Here is a 22,110-nt window from a genome sequence, read left to right on the forward strand (position 1 = left end):
GCTTACAAGGTGTTATAATATGATAGTCACACTTGTTTCAATATACACTACTTCTTTCCTTTATTCGAGGACATCTAACCTATTCCACACACCTCTAGGATTATGTCTTACGTTTTCTTGAATGTCCGGTATTTATGCAAAATCAGAAACATTTGCATTGCATTCAACGCGAACAATAATTTTAGATGAATGATTTTGCAAGTGAAAGACACATACTACATTTCATTGTTGTAGGTCTTAGCTCGTCAGCAGCGCGCAAAATCTATACACGAAAAAATCTCATATTCAGTATCAGATATTTCGTATTCTGAATTAGTGTCGTATTGATTTATTTATGTTTCATCACTTAGGTCAGTAGCGCTATCAGCTGTTTCAGTCTTTACAAAAGTAGGGCTAGTTGTAATGAAAACTAAGAACCATTAATTAATGTTGAAAATTCTTGAGGAATTGCATGTGGTAGTACTCAATCTATTCTCAAAATGCGTAATAAGAATGCTAGTGTACATCCTGCTATGTTGAATCTGGGTCAGGCCGAAAATGAAAATGAAATTTTGAAAAAAGTCAGATTTGCTGATGAGTGTTATGCAGACCCGTTAGCAGCATTCGACTCAATTGTCTTCCCAAGCCTAGAAGTACGAATGGCAAAAGGAGGTTTAATATATATGAGGTGCAATCTGGTAATCGAAATGAAAATAAAATTAATTCTTGGAATGAGTATTTTGGGTAGTCATTTTTAAGAGATTTTAATTTTGGGTTTTTTTCCAGTAATTGTTTTGCATCAATTAAAGGTGCATTAATGATAGCAGCGGTTTGGTGGATGGAAGTATTTTGGAGACTACGAGAATAACATTTCTGTACTTAGCATCAATTAGTATAATTATTTTAAAATTTAAATATTAGATTTTATGACGATAAATATTAGAAAATGCCTTATAGTCTGGTTAAGACAATGTGATGCAGTGTACTATTAATAATTTTTTAAAAAATGGCTGTGTTTCATTGATAAAATGTGTCCGATGTAAGTGTATCTCATAGTTTCAGATGTAAATTCTATAATATTAACCACCTTTTCATCTAGTTTCAGAAGTAAATGTATATGAGTTTCTTCTTCAGCTAGTTCATGTGGCATACAGACACAAACACACATACACTAACATACACATACACTAACAAACCAAACGGATCTAACGAAGATTTAATTTATTCAGTGTTACAAGTCAAATATTATCTACACTTTTCATTCTACAGTTTATTTACATGAAGCTAGGGTTATACTATGAATAATATTTTTTTTGCGTAATCTCCCTCCTTATTAATGCACTTGGCGCAACGGTCAACGAGCTTATGTATTTCTTCCAAACAAAAGGTTTTGGATTGATCGCGAAGTCACTTTTGCACCGCATTTTGTGCGTCTAAATCTGAGGCAAATCGGCGACCACGCAAAGCATTCTTGAGTGGCCCAAACAAGTGAAAGTCAGATGAAGCTAGATCTGGGTTGTAGGGAGAGTGTTCCAATAACTCAAATTTCAGCTTATTGATGGTTTCAATAGTGTGATGAGCCGTGTGTGGCCGTGCATTGTCCTGCAACAACAAAACTTTCTTCGACAACAAACCTCGGCGTTTGTTGCGAATTGCCGGTTTCAGGTTCTCTTCCACTATAACTAGCAATGTTGATCGTCTTTCTCTTTTCCATTAACTCTGCCATTATGAGCTTCAAAACACAGTTAACATAACCTTTTCTGCGGATTGCTCAGTCTTGAATTGTTTCTTCGTCGGAAATCCAGGGTGTTTCCACTGCATACTCTGGCGCTTTGATTCTGGCTCATACTGGTCAACCCACGTTTCATCGCCGATGACTGTTCTGCTTAAAAATGCATCACTTTCGTTGTTGAAGCGAGTGAGTAAGCATTGACAGGCTCTAACACGAGTGAGCTTGTGATCTGCAGTAAGCTTTTTTGGTACCCACCGTGCACAGACTTTATGAAAACCGAGCTTGTTGTGGATGATTTGATGGGCAGAGCCATGACTGATGTTCAAACCAGCTGCTACCTCATCGATAGTGATTCGCCTGTTCGCCAGAACCATCTCTCGAGCTTGCTGAATGTTGTCATCTATAGTGGAGGTTGATGGTCATCCTGCTCACTCTTTATGCGTTACACTTGTTCGACCACTTTTAAACTTCTCTAGCCACAAAAACACAGTTTTACGTGATAGTGCACTTCTCCCATATTGAGATGATAGTCTGCGATGAACGTTTGACCCTTTGACACCCTCCGACCAGAGGAATCGGATCATTGTTCGTTGTTCCTCTTTGGTGGAAACTCCTAATGGAGCAGCCATGATATATCTGCAAGAGAAGGAAGAAAAATGGAGGAATTAAGATCACACTTTCACAGCTTTACCACAACAGTATAACAATAAATTATGCGAGGGCAGAAGACAAAGTGCGCAATGTAAGAATAGTTATGACAAAAGGGTAGACAACTTTTGACTCGCCCTCGTGTATGGTATATATTATTATGTAATACGTGTAATTTGGATAATTTGCATTGATAAAATGAAGTCCAGAAATTCTATCCTGCATTTGCGTTACCACTCACTAGTCAGATATATTAATGGAGTCTACTATTATAAACATTAGATGCTGCGAGTAGGATTCATTTACATACATTTCTGAAAATTCATTTGATTCAATTCTAATACATTTACACGTGTCTTATTTACAGATGAATCCCACAATCTCTAAGCAAAACGAAATGATCCAAAATAAAGAGAAAAAACACTATAAACATAACTTTTACCTAGATTATTCTTTCCTATGACAAACTTAGGAAACCAGACGCAATCATTAAATATTAATTTGTCACCAGAAAGGGTGAATCGTATATCCATCGTTAAAAGGTTATTCTCATGAAGCACATTCTTCGTATTTGATAAGCCTAGCTACAACACTTTTTAAACTTAATTCCATACATTACTTTAACTTTTAATTTATATTTTATTAATGGTTGATGCTTTTGCTTACGAAAGTTCGTATTGTTATGTTGGCGCTTCTTTTATTATTATTATTATTATTATTATTTTATTTTTATAGGTCATGCTTATGGAGTTTCCTGAGATAGATTCTATTAAGTTATTGCACAGAATTCCATACCAACTTGTTAATAGACTTCAAATTAATGGCGATGTTGAAATTTCATCAATCCATTTTGAAGGGAAAGATGTTCCATCAACAGCAGATATAATAGTCAAGTTTCCTTAGAATGTAAAGATTAAACATATGGAAGAAAATGCAAAATAAAATATTAGTCAGAAACAAAATATAATTTTATAAACCCAACTAATTGCTCAGATTGAAAATTACACAAATCGATTTTTTGTTTTCGATGTTTCAAATCATCCTGTTTCTCAAAAGTTATCTTTATTGAAATTAAACATTGCTTTCAGATTCAGGGGTTATATGAGGCGGATGCTTCAGCATGGAAATCTAAAAACATGCGTCTTTGCGGAAGTTAAACTCGATCTTTAGCGTATAGGAAGTATCAATGTTCGCAAGTCACTATTTGGAAATGCTAAGGTAATTATCGATTGATTTTTCATATTTAGCGTCCCCTTTTAGCACTGATCATATGTGAGACGAGATTTTCAAGACAAAACGAACATCACCATAATACCTTCAATGCTCCTTCACCAGGAATCCTGCATCTATGTGCACCGTATAGGCGTTCTAGTCACTAGATCAACGGAAATTGTGTTAACATTAAAGTATTTCTATTAATTATAATTTAAGGAAGAAAACATTAATTTAATCGCAAAGTTGTGTCTTCGTACGTATTATGATATATGAATAAATATTACCAGTATTTCTAGCCATTCTTATGAAATGAAAACAATACAAACATGTAGAATATCAAATTTCCTTGAAGGCAACTTAAAACATGAAAATTATCTTACGAGGGCAAGTCAAGAAAGACTTGGACTGATTTTTTTCCCGGCAGTTCTGTTAACGCTGGAGCTTCATAGTTTGGCATACAAGTAGGGTGGGTCTTGCTGTGCATATATATATAAAATGTTGTTAAGGAATCATTGCATGTTTAGTAACCACGACTTTTTATTGCAGGTAATGTTCTGCGCCGCCTCTAGAGTCGCCTGTAGAAGAAATGGAGTCATTACGAGATGAACAATTTGCAGCTATACGGTTCTGCTATCGCCTGGGGAAAAGTGCAACAGAAACTCTAGGAATGTTGAGAGCAGCCTACAAAGATGACGCTTTGCCACGAAGTGCCGTGTTCTGGTGGTTCAAAGAGTTTAAAGAGGGCCGAATGACAATCACGAAAGCTGGTGGACCAGGTGTATCAGCGTCAGCTGTTACTGAGGTGAACATTAACACGGCAGGAGTCATTGTTAGAGAAGATCGCCGCATCAGTATCGACGATCTGGCAGCCGCACTACGCATATCTCATGGCAGTGCCTTCACAATTTTGCATGACCACCTCCACATGAGCCGAGTGTGTGCTCGATGGATTCCGCGACTCCTGACACCAGAGCAGAAGGCCGTCCGAGTGGAGACTTGCAGGGAGCTGTTGCAAAGGTTTGAGGATGGTGGAGACGCCTATATGGAGTCAATTGTCACCGGCGATGAGTCATGGCTTCATCATTTCGATCGTGAGGGCAAGCAAGCCAGTACGCAGTTAATTCCGAGGTTCTGAAGGCATCGGAGGCGGTTTTGAAGGACCTCTCAAAGAATGGCCTGCGACACGTGTTTGAGGACTGGAAGACTCGAATGAAAAAGTGCATTCAAATGGGCGGGGACTACTTTGAAAAGGCTCATGTGCCTGTTGCTGAGTAATAATAAATTGCCTAGGAAAAAAATCAGTCCAAGTCTTTCTTGACTAGCCCTCGTAAAATATGATGATGAAATAAACTAATTTCCTTTAAATCAGATGCTAGTATCTCGAGTGATAATTTCCTACAATTCTTGGAAAGTGAAGCTCCTTATAAGAATTCCCGTAACGGCAATTAATTTTTCAATTTTGAAACATGACTTTTACTAGATAAAATTACAAAACATATCATTAGGTTTAAACGAAAAGAGGACACTGTTATGACAATTATGTACTTTAAACGTATTTGTTTGTATCCTACTTGCATTTAGAGTGTGTTATATTTTGTAATCTATGAACAATGTGTGTGTGTATATATATAATAATGTGAAGATAATTGATCATCCTTCTTTAAAACGTTTTCGTAAATTCTACGACGTTTTCTCTAAAGAGGTTTCGAGCTTGATTTTTTCTGAAATCTCAAATACGAATTTGAGTAATGATCTAAGGTTTGATTGAAGTGTTTGAAATGAAATAAAGTATTATTGTAAAATATTATCATTAACAGAAAGTCTAATCTGTTTCAGTCTAGACCTCACAGTTTTATTGTCATTTATTTAAACACTGTAATGATTTCCTAACACGAACCAACATAAAAGAAATTTTACATTGTGTTTTGTCCTTATATGCTAATAAGGTGGAGTTTTGTATATGACTTGACTTTTGTTAAAAGGCATCAGACCAATTTTATCACATATTCAATTAAAAAAAAATTAGAAACTATCTTCCCAGAGCTACTGAAACATAGAAAAAGGGTGGCTGGCATATTGTATGGCTCCATTAGAAGCCAAAGTGTTATGATTTTTATTACAGGTGTATCATTCCCGATAAATGTACCTTTAACAAATTACGGTCTGGAAACGTCCTGAGAGCATAAAATATTTTCTGGTGCAGATTGACTATGCACGAGCTATTCCATCTCCGTCAGCTTACAGTTAATGTTATTTGTGTAACATAGAACAAAACATTAGGACATTATACATATACCAAAGGAAGACAGAAAGAATCCGAACGAATTATTCACGATATTAAGTGATTACCTAAAAGATATTCCTGGCGAGTTTACTGAACTTGTTTCTTTTTCTGACAATTGTTATGGACAAAATAATTGTGATTAAGTCTTCGGAGTAATGAACAGACTACGGCAAAGTTATAGTTATCAATTGTAAACAAAATTGGAGAAAACAATTAAGAAATAGTAAGCCTGGGAAGGTTTTGGTTAAGAAAGTTAAGTGTAGTTACATAGTGGATTTCAAAAATTGATGAAAAAGTTGCTATATGATACACCGTCTCTCTGAAGAGATAAGGTGGAAGAGGAAAGATTATAAAGATTACTTTTGACATTAGTAATGTGCGTCATTTCGCATACAAACCTGAGATAAAAGGTTACATCATTGCTTACGACACAATGAACGGTTTAAATAAACATACTGTTTTTAATGATAATGAAAAGTAATGAGCACGTAAATCCTCCTGTTCAATTTGTGTACGTAGTTTGAGAAATGAGTTCCCCTAAAGGAACCGAAGAGATAGAACATCAGGAGAATATTTCAATATGTTCCAGAAGAACTAGAAGAGCTTAACTTTGATATTTGGAGAAACCTATAGGGAATCTTCTGCTAGAAGATGGTTAGATGTGCGTTTTAAACATTTCTTTTCAAAGGTAAAATATATATTTCTTGCCTACAACATTCTAATGAATTTTCTTTACATTCCATTTATATTAGTACAGGAATATTCTTATTTGATAAAAGAATGAGTATTGAGTAAAAACAGTTTTTCTTTTAAATTTCCGGATTATTATTATTTGCTAAAAGGGCATCAGCTGAACTTTAAAAAACTAATAAAATATCTTAGAATCTCCTAAGTAATTAATTTCTTGATATCATGGCATAGTTACAAGTGGACCTTCTAAATGTAAGGGAAACGTGGATAAAATGATCCCCTTAAGACAAATTGGCCTCCAGATCTCAGTTCTAATGGTCTATATTGTGGTAATTGTATCTGTAGAATAAGGTATTATAAGGTTAGGTAATAGGTTCCTAACGTGCAATTTTGAACAGTCAACGAACATGTTCGATATTATTTTGACACAAATTTGAACCTATTGTTGCCTTAGGGAGTGAGTAAAATGATCTCTCCATTGAAGAAAATAGAAAAATCTTATGAACCTACAAAAATGGTTATATTGAAAAAATGCATTATAGAGTGTGGTAATACTGTATTAAAATATATTAGTAATAATAGTATTTGTAGTTTGTTAAAGTAGGCTAATATATTGTTTAATATAGGAAACGTCTTTGGAACGTTTAGTTCTGTTATTCTTTTATGGGGTATCAGCTTTCTTGTAGCCTAAGTGGCAGAATACATGTCACACACAAAGAAATCGTCATCTTCATCAACACCAGCATACTGATCGTGGGGCCATTCTTGGAACTGCTGACAGATTATCCAACCCTCACCTCCAGCAGACTTTGAATAAGTCATGTCAATAGATACGGTCGGTATCTCTCATGGACTCGTATTCAAACGCAGATGATACTTGATATTTCTTTTTTTCACCTTGCACTTCTTTGTTTTAGAAATCATTTTCTTCTTTTTATATTCCTTTAATTTTGGAACAGCAGCTTCCAGAACAGCAGGCCTAGAATGGTTACATGGGTTTTGCTGGACATCACTTAAAGTAGGTCTATCTAGAAGGATTTCATTATCATGTTCATCTGGATTACCTTGAGTGAAATAAACAAAATCGGGAAAATGATCCCTAAGAAAGTGGAATAATCGGAAGGTAAAATGATCCCGGGATCCTTTTGCCTCTTCATATGGCTTCCATTAAATACGTTCTTGTGGGACAAAGCACGGAGAAGACTTTCACCTGCATTGCTAAATGTATAGAGTTAAGCACTGATGTTTTTCAACAAATAGTGTCTCATTTATATTCTAATTCATGCATTAGTACAAATACAGCAAATGTAGCACTTACCTTATAAACAATGTTATGAAAACATTATTTTTTCGTCCGGAAGACTAACAAAACGTTTGTCATCCAAAGAGAACTGATGCACAATGTCAGCTTATTTTGTGTGACGTAGGAATTAGGTGCTACGACAGGCAACGCCACCAGTTTCCGCTGTAGGGGTAGGGATCATTTCTCCTGCAGGGATCATTATACCCACTTCTCCCGTATATATTAAAAAACAAGATACTAATACATATTTTTGATTTTCTTAAATTTTTGTAGTTTTCCAAAAGTTTTATTCTGTGGTCAAAACTCGATTCATACGATACATTAATTTAAATTTATTAAAAGAGTTTGGATAAATGGAAAGAATTCATGTCTATTAGTTGTTAGTTTGCAATTATTCATATCTGATAGGGCGAAAAAAGTTGTAAAATTAATTACAAAAAGAGTCAAGTTCCTCAGATTTGAAATACAATATATTTTTTGCTTAAACTACAGTTAAGGAACAGCATGGTACTTTAATTTTTCTTTGGCGATCAAAAGTTAATGTCGGAAATTACTAGATTTGAAATCCAATTGGAACAAAATGTGGCAGACTTGTAAAGAGCTTAATTAAAATTTAAATTTTGGAGACAGCTGAATACGGAGTAGGGATAGTGCTAAATGTAACCAAAACCCGGGAGGTAAACACAATAGAAACCTTTTGTATTTGTAATAGTGAAGCACCAGCGGGGCGCCCGGAGACAATGGGTAGAGAGTATAGTTGTATAGAAATACACTATTGTTTAAATGACATATGATGACAGGTAATGGATGGTGTACTATTGTATGTATAGTAGTGACATAAAAGAGAATAATAAAAAATGTCAAAGTTGTAAAGATAAATGATTTTAAAAAAACCTTGGAAACTTGTTGAACAATGGGAAGCTTGTTATAAAGAAATAATAGAAGTATACAATACATTGTAGTTGTATGTTTTAAAATAATAAAAGAGAAACCTTGCAGTTGTATGGGTTAAAGAATAATAATTTAGGTGATGAAGAATAGCGGATTGTAATAAAGAAAAAATAAAAAGATTTTTAACCCGGCGGCGGCGGAAACGCGGACGCGGTGCGGGGGCGCGAACGGAAAATACCCGAGTGCGCGGGCGCGAGCGCGTGACGTCATTTGAAATTTTTATTTAAATATTGGTTTTAAAAAATAGGCATGTATAGTTTTGTTAGCGATGGAGAACCGTCAGTTTGTAGAAGACGTTGATGTGAAGCATAAGTTAGACGGTGAGAATGAATATCCAGATTCTCCAGATTGTACAATTAATGAAATTGAATTAGAAAGATATGAAAACGATAATATAAAAGTTTATGCAAATGATAGTGAGGCGGGAATAGATAATGAAGTGTATGAATTTTCGCAAGATAACTCAGATTTTGAGGCGGAATCAAATGACGAAGTGGTATCAAATGTGGATACGCCGCCATGTTCACCTGATTTATCAGAATTAAGTTGGAACTGTGAATGTGGTGTTAACTATGTGGATGTGAACTGTGTAAGAGACTGCATTGCGAAATGGAAACCAAATGATTATTTAATATGCTATGCATGTTATTGGCATGATACATGTGAATGGTCTCATGAATGTTTTTACTGTAATGAAGACGTTTTAGACATTCGTGTTTGGTCTGTGTTAGTGAATCCTCGTGTACAGGAGGAATTATTTGACATTTATGGAGAAACACATACAGTTATTACACCATTAACAAGAGATTATTTTAATATTACATTTGGTGAACTATCAGTGGATGTGAATGTACGAAAAGAACTTTTAAGTATTTTTCTTGAAAAAGACAGATCGATCGACAATAGTGAGGTGTGTTAAGAAAACGTACTGTACATAATGTATTTTGAAAATAATTTTTGTGTATTATGTAGTGAAGAACATATTAGTGAAGTTTGTGTTTTAAAAATTATAAGTGCATACTTACGTTTTAATAATAATATTTCTTGTGAACAATGCTTGCTGCATCTTGAACATCAATGTTTATTTCATGATGATATTGGAACTTTTGCTGTAGGATATTTATCCAACGATATAACTCTTATTGATTTATATGAAGTGTTTGAAGAACACCATAGTGAAATTTCAAGTATAAACTTTATACGCAAAGTGCGTGATTGTTTAAAGAACACTGAATTTGTTGGACAAATTATACCATTTTTCTTAGAACGTAAACATAAAATTTCATCGTGTGTTAATGAATATATTATTGACATACAAGGTTTTAAGATTTCAAATAATGAATTTATTATACGTGAATTTTGTTTAACTGCGTGTGATGATACAGTAAATTTGCATTGTTTAATAAAATCACCAGTAGAATACAATATACTTCCATTAGGTTGTCAAAAACAAATTGAATGGTTAACATTAAACTTACATGGATTAACTTGGAATGATAAATGCGGTTATACTGTATCACACATACGTAACCTTATATATCAACTTTGTAAACAAGATGCAACCTTTTATTGTAAAGGTGCAGAAAAAACACTTTGGATTAAAAATATTTTTGCACTAGCTAATGTTATTGATTTGGAAAGTAAACAGTGTCCACCATTAAAGACAATGCATGCAAACGTATTTAATGATTATTGTGCTTTTCATGAACAAAATATTAAACTTGAGAAAAAATCAGGATGTGCATTACGTAATGCACAACAGTTATGTTATTGGTGGAAGTTTCAACGTACTATAACATTAACTAATGCATTTGCAAAGTTGTAAAGAGGATATATGATATGTTCTTGTAAATAAAATTACAAGATTTTAAATTGTAAATAAAAAATTTTATTAAACTAATCTACTTCTTTTTTCTTTTTCATTATATTGGTTACATGATTGAATACAATTTTATCATATTGTTTAAGATTATTTTTTTGAACAAATTTAAACATTCGTTAAAGCTTTTCTTTCGTACAATATGATCCAGAAAGTACAACACAAATTGTCCACACAAGATTGAATTATCATCTTGATATGCGGAACTATTTGTAAAATATATTTTACAATTTTTATTTAAAAAAGTTTTTATTTCTTTTAGAAATGGTAATGCTAGGCTATCGAAATAGTATCCTCTTTGATTTTCATCAATGAATACACACACCCAATGTGTACCACTTGAAGATGAATTGCTTAAATTTATAATAAGTCCAGCCGGTGGTTGTACAGTTTTTGGTATTCTATCAATAGGATAAATGCCATGCACATTTGCACCAGTAAGTTTATCACGAAGTAACACTTTTATTAAATCATCTGTGTACATAACTTTTGTTTTTTAAATTAACATCACTTCACTTTACATCACTTTATACGCGTATATGTTGGAAGACCTAGTGGAGTATATGGAATATTCTCATAAAACGAAATAACATGTTTAAAATATTCATGACAGAGTTTTTTATAACTTTTCCAATAATGATGAATGGTGCTAACGCATAAAAAATACTTTTGACAAACTTCATAGTATGATACCTTGCAACTATTTGAATAATCAAGCCAAAATATTACAATATACAATGTTTAACACACTTTGTACCAGTAGGACACATGTAATTCATATGCTTAGAAGTGAACAGTTATACTTCTTTTATTAAAATGATAGTTTTAAAAAGTATTATCAGTATATATATTTCTATCTTTATCAATTTGAATTAAAGAATCAAACTGGGCGTAAACAATACATGTTATAGGTTCAGTTAAATTTTCAGAAAAGGAAACTTTAATATTTACAGGTGCATCACGCACAAGGTCCCACGTACAGTCATCTAATGTTGCTGTAGGTGATAGAATAAATGCATAAAGAGTATAGCCGTGTGGATATTCTTCAGGAGTAATAGTATGTGCATCATCTTTATAATATAAACCAGTACCGGAAAACAGAGAATGGTAACTTAGAAGGTACAAATTGTTTTTAAAATCGGGGGCGAGGGGACTGGGAAGAAAAGATTTTGATCCAACTTGTAGTTGCAATTTGTTAACGTTAAAGTGTTGAAAATGAAATGGATTTAGTTCAGATTTTCCATTAAATGCCGAATTGGAAACAAACCCGATAACAACACCTTTAGGTACGTTACCCAGAAAAATATTATCAAGATTGTATGAATTAACGTTTGCAGGAATAGTATACGATCTTGTTTGTACTCTTGTAAGGGGATATTTTGTTGTTTCATGATTCATATTAGTATTGATTTCCATTGCCAAATGAGGTGCAACATCAATGCGACGTATATGTAGAGTAACATCTTCAAGTTTTACTTTATAAGAAGTATTTGCAGGAGATAATAAACAAAAAGCATCTTTACTACGATGTAATTTTATACGAAGACCTAATTTATTTACAAGTGCTCTTGGTAATCCCGCAATATCTGTATACAGACGACCATACATTTCAAACGATTTACTATTTTTAATATAATTAGCACGTTGTTGAAAACTTACATTAGCATTACCAATGCTATCAAATTGTTTAGCGGTATCTTTATACCACATACCTAATTTCAAATGTGTATCAGAAGCAACACGGGAGTAATTTAATAATGTTTCAAGGTACGCACGATAAGGATAAAATCCTGATGAAGAAGTAATTAATTTATAATTTAATGAAATGTCAATTTGACTAAATAATGAATGTAGGAAATTATTTGTTGGTGCTACAACATCGGTGTCAGCTAATGGTGTATCATCAGGTTTTGTAATTTTACAACGTACGTAAATATAAAGATATGCAGTATGAATAAATTCTCCTGTTTCACCGGGAATAAAAAATTCAATAGGTCCATCAGAACTTAATGTTGAAATTGGACGGTATTCAGCATTAAAGCAAGATTCAATTGCAGTTTGTGTCATTGGAGTACTAAATAAATCGAAATCGTTGGTACAGCATTCCACACTGTTTGAATTAAGTAGTGCCATTATGAAAATATATCTGTAACACGACTTAATTTTCTTTTTACTTTTCTTTTGCTTTTGCTTTTGTTTGTACGCTTACGTTTAATTGGAGGCCCAAAACGAATAATTGCCGGAGCCTTACGCTTGCGTGGCCGTCTCTTACCACTTCCAGTTAATAACTGACCAACTTTGTTAACAGCTTTTGTCTTTAATGTTTCACCAGCTTGTTTTACACGTGCACGAACAGATTCTTTAAATGGTTTATCTTCTAATACATCACCCGCTACTTGTATTCCCGTTTGTAATGCTTGTCGACCTAAAGTTTTTGCACCCTGTTTAAGAAATGGTAATGCAAAACGAAATAATCCTTGGAAGAAACTACCTATACCATGTACCCGTTGATATACAGGTCCTGAAAAGTATGGGATACCATGTCCGTAATGTCGTCTAAATTTCATTTTTAAAATATAATTAATTAATTACTTTTTATTAGGAGAGCGCTTAAAATGAAGTGTAACACTTAGTGTCCCAGAACGAAATGGCAAATTTCGTCCTGCATGGTCTTTTAATAGTATTTCAATACTGTTAAATGAAAACTTTGCAAGTGGAAGACAATGAATATCTTGAAATGTTAATGTTTTTACTTTACCGTATTTTACATTTGATATTGTTGCAATACGTAATAAAGGTGCTTTTGTATCACCTAAAAACTGATATTGTATGATATCAGTATAAATAAAAATTTGATGAGGATATCCAATATCAACATACGGTTGTTTAAATCCACGTTTATACAAAACAAGATCTTTATGTTGACGAAGTCCTAATTGCATTGCTAATGTTGCTGATAATAAGGCAGATTCAACACGATCACTACAATCTACTTGTACAATATTTGATATAGAAAATTTTATATCTTTTGATATTTTATTTAATTCATCAATGATATGATGTGCAGAGTGATAATATCCACTTACAATTTTACCTTTTTGTGCTTCTTCATTTTTTATTTTATACCACATAACATTTTCTCCATCGTTAACATTATAACATGTTAAAGGAACATGTAATTCACTTAATCCTACATGCCAATCGGTTTCTGATAATTGAATTATATTTTTTAATTGATTAATAAAATGTGTTGGACTATTTGTAGGATATACATCAGTACTTGCGTTTGATACAAGTGTAATGTAAAAACTATCATCAATACTTTTAGAAATCATTTTCGTTTAAAGTGAAGTGTTAAGTTTGAAGTTCCAAATTGAAATGGCAATTTTAAACCGTGCTCATCTTTTAAGTTTACTTCAATCGTATTAAAATAAGATTTTACAACTTTAACATATTGTGGTGTGTGAAAGAGAAAACATTTTACATCTCCGTGCTCAATATTTTATGCACTAACTTTACGAAGTACTCGTCCAATATTTTCTTGTTGTTTTACAATATCAACACAAACATTAAAAACGTTTGGTATATTATATTCTAAATTGCATGGAAATTTTGCACGTGTTACGGTTGGAACATCTTCATTAACTGGTTTTACAAAAACAGCATCTGTAAACTCTGTTGTATTTTCATTTATAAATCCAAGTAAATGTTGTAACCCGCGTGTCATTCCAATAACACAAAAATCTTTTAATTTTAAAGAATGTCTAATTCCAACTTGATTTTTATTTTTATAATATTTTAACATGCGTAATTCTTCAGGAATCATTTCTAAAATGGATGAAATAGAAGTATAGTATCCTGGTGTAATATCAACATCTACAATTTCAAGTTCATCATTAACGATGGTTTCAATTACAATTTTTTCATTTTTACCAACATTATAAAAACTAAAAGGAACATTAAGTTGCGTTAAGGCAACATACCATTCTCCTTCACTTAAGTGAATAGGTTGTGCTAACTTTACTATAAATGAAGAAGTTGTATTATTAGTAAAAATTTCACTACTAGCATTTGAAGGAAGAGTAAGATAGAAATCATGTTCTATCATTGAACTCATTTTGAATACTGAACAGAATTTGTTTTAATCCATGAATTCATACTTGATGGATATCCCAACCTCTTTACATACATCATATTTTTTTCGTTTTAGTACTTTTTCAATTAAAAATGTTTTGTTTGAATTTACATTTACTTTTTGTAATTCTTCTGTGTAAAATATTCCTTTAATTTCCTCATCATTCCAATCTTTTAATTTATATGTAATAGGATTTGTCGGAACACATTTATCAACAATAAAAATTTCTTGTGACCATTTTGATAAATATCCCTTTTCTAATTTATGTTTATATTTACTAACACGCACATAATCACCAGGGTGAAATTTACATGTTAATTTGTTTTTATTCGTTTTATCACCGTACAACGTATTCAAAACTTGATCAACATTAGAGTAATTTACATTTGCCGGTGCCATTTTAATACTACTATGATAGGAATGATTATATTTTTTTACAAATTGATCTAAGACATCTATATAACGGTATGTATTTTTAGCCGTAAAATAACGATACAATTTTTCTTTTAATCTTCTTATAAAGCGTTCAGCTAATGCACATTTAATTTCTGAATGTACACTGTAATGATTAATTTCGTATTCTTTAAATAAACGTTTTACATGCCGATTATAAAATTCTGTACCTAAATCCGTTTGTACATTAAACACGGGTAGATTAAAATTTTTTAAAATTTTTTTGATTGCTTTTGCCATTTCAGGACCTGTTTTTGTTTTAAGGGAACACAATACGCATAGCGTGAAAAAATATCCATACAACATAATATATACTTATAATTTTTGTTATACTTGGCAATATTTTGCATATCTGCTAAATCCATTTGTAATGTTTCATTTGGTGCACTAACATAATATTGTTTACGTTCAAACACTTTACGTGCTGGTGCATGTAATGTATATGCATCTTGAGATGCTAACCAATTTTTAATTTTCTTTTTTGATAATTTTGTTTTTGTTTGTAATGTTTTAATACTTGATAAAGAATTAGGATTCGTATAATCATAATATAATTTCGACAATTTTCCCATTTTTATTTACATTTTATATTCTTTCCAGTTTTTAAAAATATTTGTTACTAGTGTTGGACTTTGTGATTTTTTAACTTTGTTATGTGATTTCACTATAGGAGTAGAAATAAATTCACGTGGTACATTAAGTTCATCCAATAAATTTTTAAATTCGTGAATGCCTATAGGATTTCTTGAATATTTTCGTGTACGAACAACATCATTTATTAAATCAATAATATTAGAACCTGGTATTATTTTTCCTTGAATACGTACTGTTCCTGATTGATCCCAATAAATTTTATCAGAACTTGTTAACTGTTTTAATAATAGATCTGTTTTCCTTCGTTGTGTTTTCGGTACTGATTGTAAAATGTCCGATACAAAGGGTAAAATAGAATTATTTTTTTCTTCTTCAGATGATGAGGATGATGATGTTTGAGGAACATCTTTTTCAATAATAGGTAAGGTAATTGGATTTTGTGAAACTGATGAAGTATAATTTAAATATTGTTGTAATGCTTGCTGATACAATTTCCATTTTTCATCAATACTAAGATTACGACGTTGTAAAATACTACTCATTTCTTCATCTAAACGCGATTGATGTGACTCTATTGATTTTATATTTGCATGTATTTGTTGCATGGCATTTTCAGGCACTAATATCATTTTACGAAATTCCGACATACTTATCTTCCAAACAAACTACTTGCTACTGCACCAAGTAATGGTCCTAAAATTAATGGTAAAAATGCCCCACCTTTCTGCAATAAAATTTTCTTTTTCTTATTAAGTGCTGTACGTTGTGCAGATAAAGCACGCAAGATCTTTTTATGTCTACGTAAACGTTGCTTCTGACGCGAATTCAACGGAATGTTTCCTTTTATTGTGTTTTTAGCAACTTGTGAAATAGTACGTATTAAATCACCAGATGCATGTCGTATAATTTGTTTTCGCTTTGCGCTTTTGCATTTGCACAAAGCACGGAGAGTATGAAAGTGTTGTTTCACCTTCAACATCTTGAACTAAACTAAACGTAAACGATTGAATTACTGTCTTTTACATTTGCATATACATGCAGTGTTTCATTAAGAAAAATATTTGTACGTAATCGTAATGCATCATTTGTTTTTTGAGTTAAGTCAAATAACAAATAAGTGTGAGGTTCACTTGTTACATCTTCGAACACATTCACAACTTGTTTACTATATCGTGGCATAATTTGGCTTTGCTAAATATTGTATTTGTAATTTTTCACGAGGATTTTTAAATACTATAATATAATGTGCATTTAAACTTATATCACGAGCATGTTTTCCTTTTGGAAATAAATTTTGAACAATAAATATTACTGTTAATTTTTTATGATGTGCATATTTTGTAAATAAGTTTGCAACATCACCATTGGTTTCAGACATTAAGTCATCTAATATTAATAATGAATTTTCTTGTATTTCAAAATTATTCATATCTGGAATACCTTCTATAAATCGAATTTCTGAACTTGCATCTAAATTTGGTATGACTGCACCATAACACCAAACAATTTCATTAAATTTCATAGTAAACATTTGATCACGTTCATTTAATAATCGATTTACAAAACATGATTTACCTGCACACGAAGGACCAGCAATTAAAATGGTTGATGGATGTTGAAACTTTAACATCTTGTATTATACTGAATGCACACAATAGATACTTTACTTTATATACACTCATTCACACACTCACTCACACAATTAACAACATAAATTAAAAATAAATTAAGAATAAGGTAAACAATAAATATTAAAGCTTGTAATAACTAGAATCACAGCTTAGCTGTTGTTATGAGTATACTTTGGTTTACAATTTATAAGTTTGCACAGCAAACGATGGAATAAATAAATAAATAAATAGTCATACTCTACTAATGATCTGTTAAAAATAAATAAATAAAAACAATCACTTATAAGCCAAGCTAAAATTATTATTGTACATATCCATGAGGTAAACTTTTTGTCTTTGGTATTGGTTCGTCACTTTGTATATCGTGAATACGTTTACGTCTTTTGTTTACCTCTTGGTGTGTTTTTGTTTACCTCTTGGTGTGTTTTTGTCTCTTTACGTGAAAAGATAGTGAAGCCCTGTTTCCGCACAATGCTATTTGGATTTTCTATAATTGTACAATTAATATTTCCTGTCACTAATCCATAGAAACTCTCAAAGTTTATTCTTTGAGAGGTCCTATCATTTAGTGTAATTCCCCGAATTTTGAAAATATTCCGAAATTCCCCTGCAGCATTTTTAAGCCGCATACTATAATTTTTTGGCCCTAACCGTATAAACGTTACAAACTCCCACCCTTCTTCAATTTCATCAGTGAGATCACCCAAATAGCTTCCAGGCTTCAACGGAGGTTCCCTATCTTTTTTACACGTAAACATAATACTGTCTGTGTCACAATAAATTACGTCTTCAGGTCCTACAGTCACAAGTAAATCATATAATTGTAGCCTGGCCCATGAAGTAATAAAACCAGCAAGGACGACATTGGAAAATTGTAAAGGTACATTTTCAGTTTCCAAGTCTTTATATGTTAGAATAAGATGTTCATCACCAACTGGAATAACACTATGAACCTCATATCTCGGTGTAGCAAGGTACCTATGGAACTCTGCCCCACTATCAATAATTACACACTGTGTCATATCTGTACGCTGTCCCCATTTTCCGTATAAGGAATTGAGGTACAACTTCGCGCATTGTCTAAGTCCAGGGTTCGTCCTAATATTATCTTTATTTAATTTTATGCCTTCGTGAGCATAGTAATCGTCAATATATTTATCTTTGTCTTCTTCAGTTTTACACCAAGCAGGATAGCCTGAAGCTTCCTGCTTCATCTGAAGAAACGTATTCACATAGTCCCGGAATAAACTAGGTGAATTCCGATCTTCAGAACCCATGAGTTCAAATTCCCATATTTCATAAATTTTGACGATTTTATATCCGTTTTCAAGAGCACGGTGAAGCTCTGGTGTACAAAAAGTTCCAGTTAATGCACGTTCAGTATCACTATGTGTGCAATTATCAATAGTTTCTCCTTCCGTACATAGCCTACAAAGTCCAAATATTAATCGGCTTTGCGCTACGTACGGTAAGATGGGAAAAAAGAGTTGTTTAGGAGCCAATACAGTACATTTTACAATCCCATGAATTTTTCCCACATCTGGGAAAACCGGCCCCTTATGCACCTTAGGTGCCCCCACCGGAAGAGGTTTCCTTGCCATTACGTAGGGGTATAACGATGTAATATCATAATAAAGAATGGATTCATCGTCCGCACAATTCACATATGAACGAAATACTTCAGTACGGCCTCCGTTGTAGCAACTCTTAGTAATAAGAAAGTCTGCAGTAGTATCCCATTGTTCTTTAAGGAACTTTTGTAAATCTACATCTGTGCGTACTTTATTATCCCAAGAGCACTCCCATATTTCATACAAATTCATTTTTAGAATTTCTGTGAAATATTTTCGCCGGATTTCCGTATGTTCGTACCTTTTTTCAAATGTGTTATACGGACCATGTGCATTATCTATTATAGCATTACGGTTATTTGGAAAACACGTTTTACAGGCATGCCAGTCACATCCCATAAATTCGAACACGGCATTAAGCTCTGCATTGTATCCGTCAACATTATACCTTCCAAAAGATTGTTCTCCGTTGCGTCCAGCATGCTGGATTTCTATACCCAATTGGTGTTCCATATACTTTAGCCATTTCATTGCTTTTTCACTGGTTTTTGTTTTATAATGGTACCCCAAAGGTGGTATAACAGAAATACTTTCTTCTGGAAGATATGATGTACGATATGTTTGCATGGCTAAACTTGCAATCGTAGACGATACTAGAAAACATTGTAATCCACCCGTTTTCTCTTCTATGATATTACTAAATTTAATAACAGATTCTCTGAGAATTCTCACATCATTTTCACAATACTCCAGCATTTCCTTTTGCAAATTAAATTGCTCTCCCAATTGCACCCGTTCTTGGTGCCATCCCTCCAACCGCTTTCTTTCTTCACCAGATCGCGATTCAGGATCATAGTACTCTATTCCCGGATATGGTCCTACATAATTTTGGTTCTCTACTGTATTAAACAAGTATGGGAAATCTCCCTTCTTTAAATTTTCTGAAAGGCCTAACGTCTTAGGTAATTTTAATAATTTTACACCAACAAACAAATAACTATCTCTAAAAATGATTTTATTATGAATAGAAATACTAAAAATCTATTGACCCTGAATTAAAGTTTTTGGAATAATATGCTGGGACTCAATGAGAGATCTCAAACAGAAAATGCTATCAAAACGACTACCATTATGACTTATGACGCATACTATACTAAATAGGGGTCTATCTAATAAAATATGTGTAATAAATTCATCAATGGTTTTAAAAGAAAACGAGCGGTTACCGTTTTCATCACCACATGTACTGCAGGCTTCATCAATGCCTGTGTTCATACATTTATGACATACATGTCTAACACATACCAAGCAAACAACATGTTCCCGCTCCCCACGCTCATTTTCCGGTTTGAGCATGGTTTCTACGTCAAAGACAATATAAAGAAACCTCTTGGTATGAGTAGGTTTTACTTTCTTCACATAACATGAGTGACCTTCCTGTACATGTTCACGACACGTACTACAAAAGTATTCACCACATGTATGATCATATTTACGTCTTCTTAAATCATAGAGTGCATTATAGTTGATGCAAATTTTCACATATTCACACACATTCTTGCCAATTTTATTACCTTTTAAGTGATTGTCGAAACATTCACCCCTAGTAAAATATCTATTGCATGCATTGCATTTCATTTTATCCATCGTAACATCTACTTTGTTCATATGTTCGCAAGATGAACACATTAACTCACACTTATGGAAACGATTCGAACCTTTAAAACCCTTTAAACAATGTAAACAGTACTTTTCTTTTCTTAGAAATGACGTTATTGTACGAATAGGACGGAAATGCCCAATAGTTCCTCTTTCATCGGAATAAATATAGATCGGTTTTGCATTTTGTAACTCTGGTCTTTGTATTTCTGTTTCCGGATAACGTACTCTAAATTCACGTTTGCTTTCGGGTACTTTTTCATAAATAATAATTTGATAGTTTGGAGTTAAATGTTTCTGAAACAATTCTACGTCATTAAAATCGCAACCATCTTTAACGCTAACACCTGCCTCAGAACAAAGCTTAATTGCTCTACCTTTTAATGTATCTCGAGTTGGATCTGTTAAATGAGTCAAATTTCCACGTGTTTCGGTATGCTTTGCTATACCCCAAGCAATACTTTTAGGTAAACAAAGTTTGTCATTATCGGTTCCCGGAAGCTCAACCAAATGTTGTACTAAAAATTCATTTAAAGGTAAATATTTGTTTAGTGTGGAATTATTATCACGTGTTCTTCCAGCACCAAACATCGAATTTACCATATGAAATCGAAAGAGGACATGATTACCTAAAAGGAAGTCTTCATTACTATTTAACACTCTAGTAATAGAAGCTAAAACGGACTTAGCAGAAATATCTTTGCGGCGTCTCCATGGAACATACACTACTTTCTTATCCTTACTATTAGAGGAATCAATGTACATTCCAACAAAATCATTAGGTCTCGCATTGTTTAGTACATTATCCAATGCGAAGTTCATTAGGTTTTCAATATAGGCCGCAGGATTTCTAATTTCATCATTTCCCATTGGCCTTACCGCAATTTCATGTCCCACCAAGTTAAACTTAGTGAAACTTTTTCTGCTTTCACCTACTACTTTGAAATTACCTTCCCCTGTATTTTGAACATCTGTATGTCCGCTACGTTCACTTTGAGGAACGTAACCGGAAGTACTAGGCTGTGGAGACCCCATTCCGTAACCACGAGTATCCCGTGAACATTGTACACTTGATACCTGTAGTTCGTTATTTACAACATCCACAAGATTTTGTCCGTTTACACATAACTCGTTTAATAAAGCCTCCACATAATCAGATGTTCCAAACTCATCGGGATTTACTAAAACTGCGGAATTTTGATTTGTTTGTGTACCATCTGCTGCTTCATTTTGTATTTGTTCATTAATAATTTCATCAATTAAATTAAAATCTTCTTGAAGTATGTTTTCCAAGGGTTGACTTTCTTGGTGGACCGAGGTTACGGAATTTTCAACAGATGGCGACACATTATTATGAACCAAAATAAACCGCGATCCATAATTACA

The 22,110-nt window shown here is 33.0% G+C and overlaps 1 protein-coding gene across 1 annotated transcript in view; it reads left to right on the top strand.

Annotated features, from left to right (window-relative positions):
• LOC145672652 (32 kDa beta-galactoside-binding lectin-like) overlaps positions 1-3,914 on the top strand; it is a 380,765-nt gene extending 376,851 nt beyond the window's left edge. Inside the window, exon 7 of the mRNA XM_081741814.1 lies at positions 3,095-3,914. Coding sequence (XP_081597940.1) covers positions 3,095-3,262 — 168 coding nt within the window. The 3' untranslated portion in view covers positions 3,263-3,914. The remainder of the gene's footprint in view (positions 1-3,094) is intronic.
• The last annotated feature ends 18,196 nt before the right edge of the window (positions 3,915-22,110 follow it).

The sequence above is a fragment of the Thermobia domestica genome, chromosome 16, assembly GCF_964235325.1.
Source record: "Thermobia domestica chromosome 16, izTheDome1.hap1.1, whole genome shotgun sequence".
Lineage (NCBI taxonomy): Eukaryota > Metazoa > Arthropoda > Insecta > Zygentoma > Lepismatidae > Thermobia > Thermobia domestica.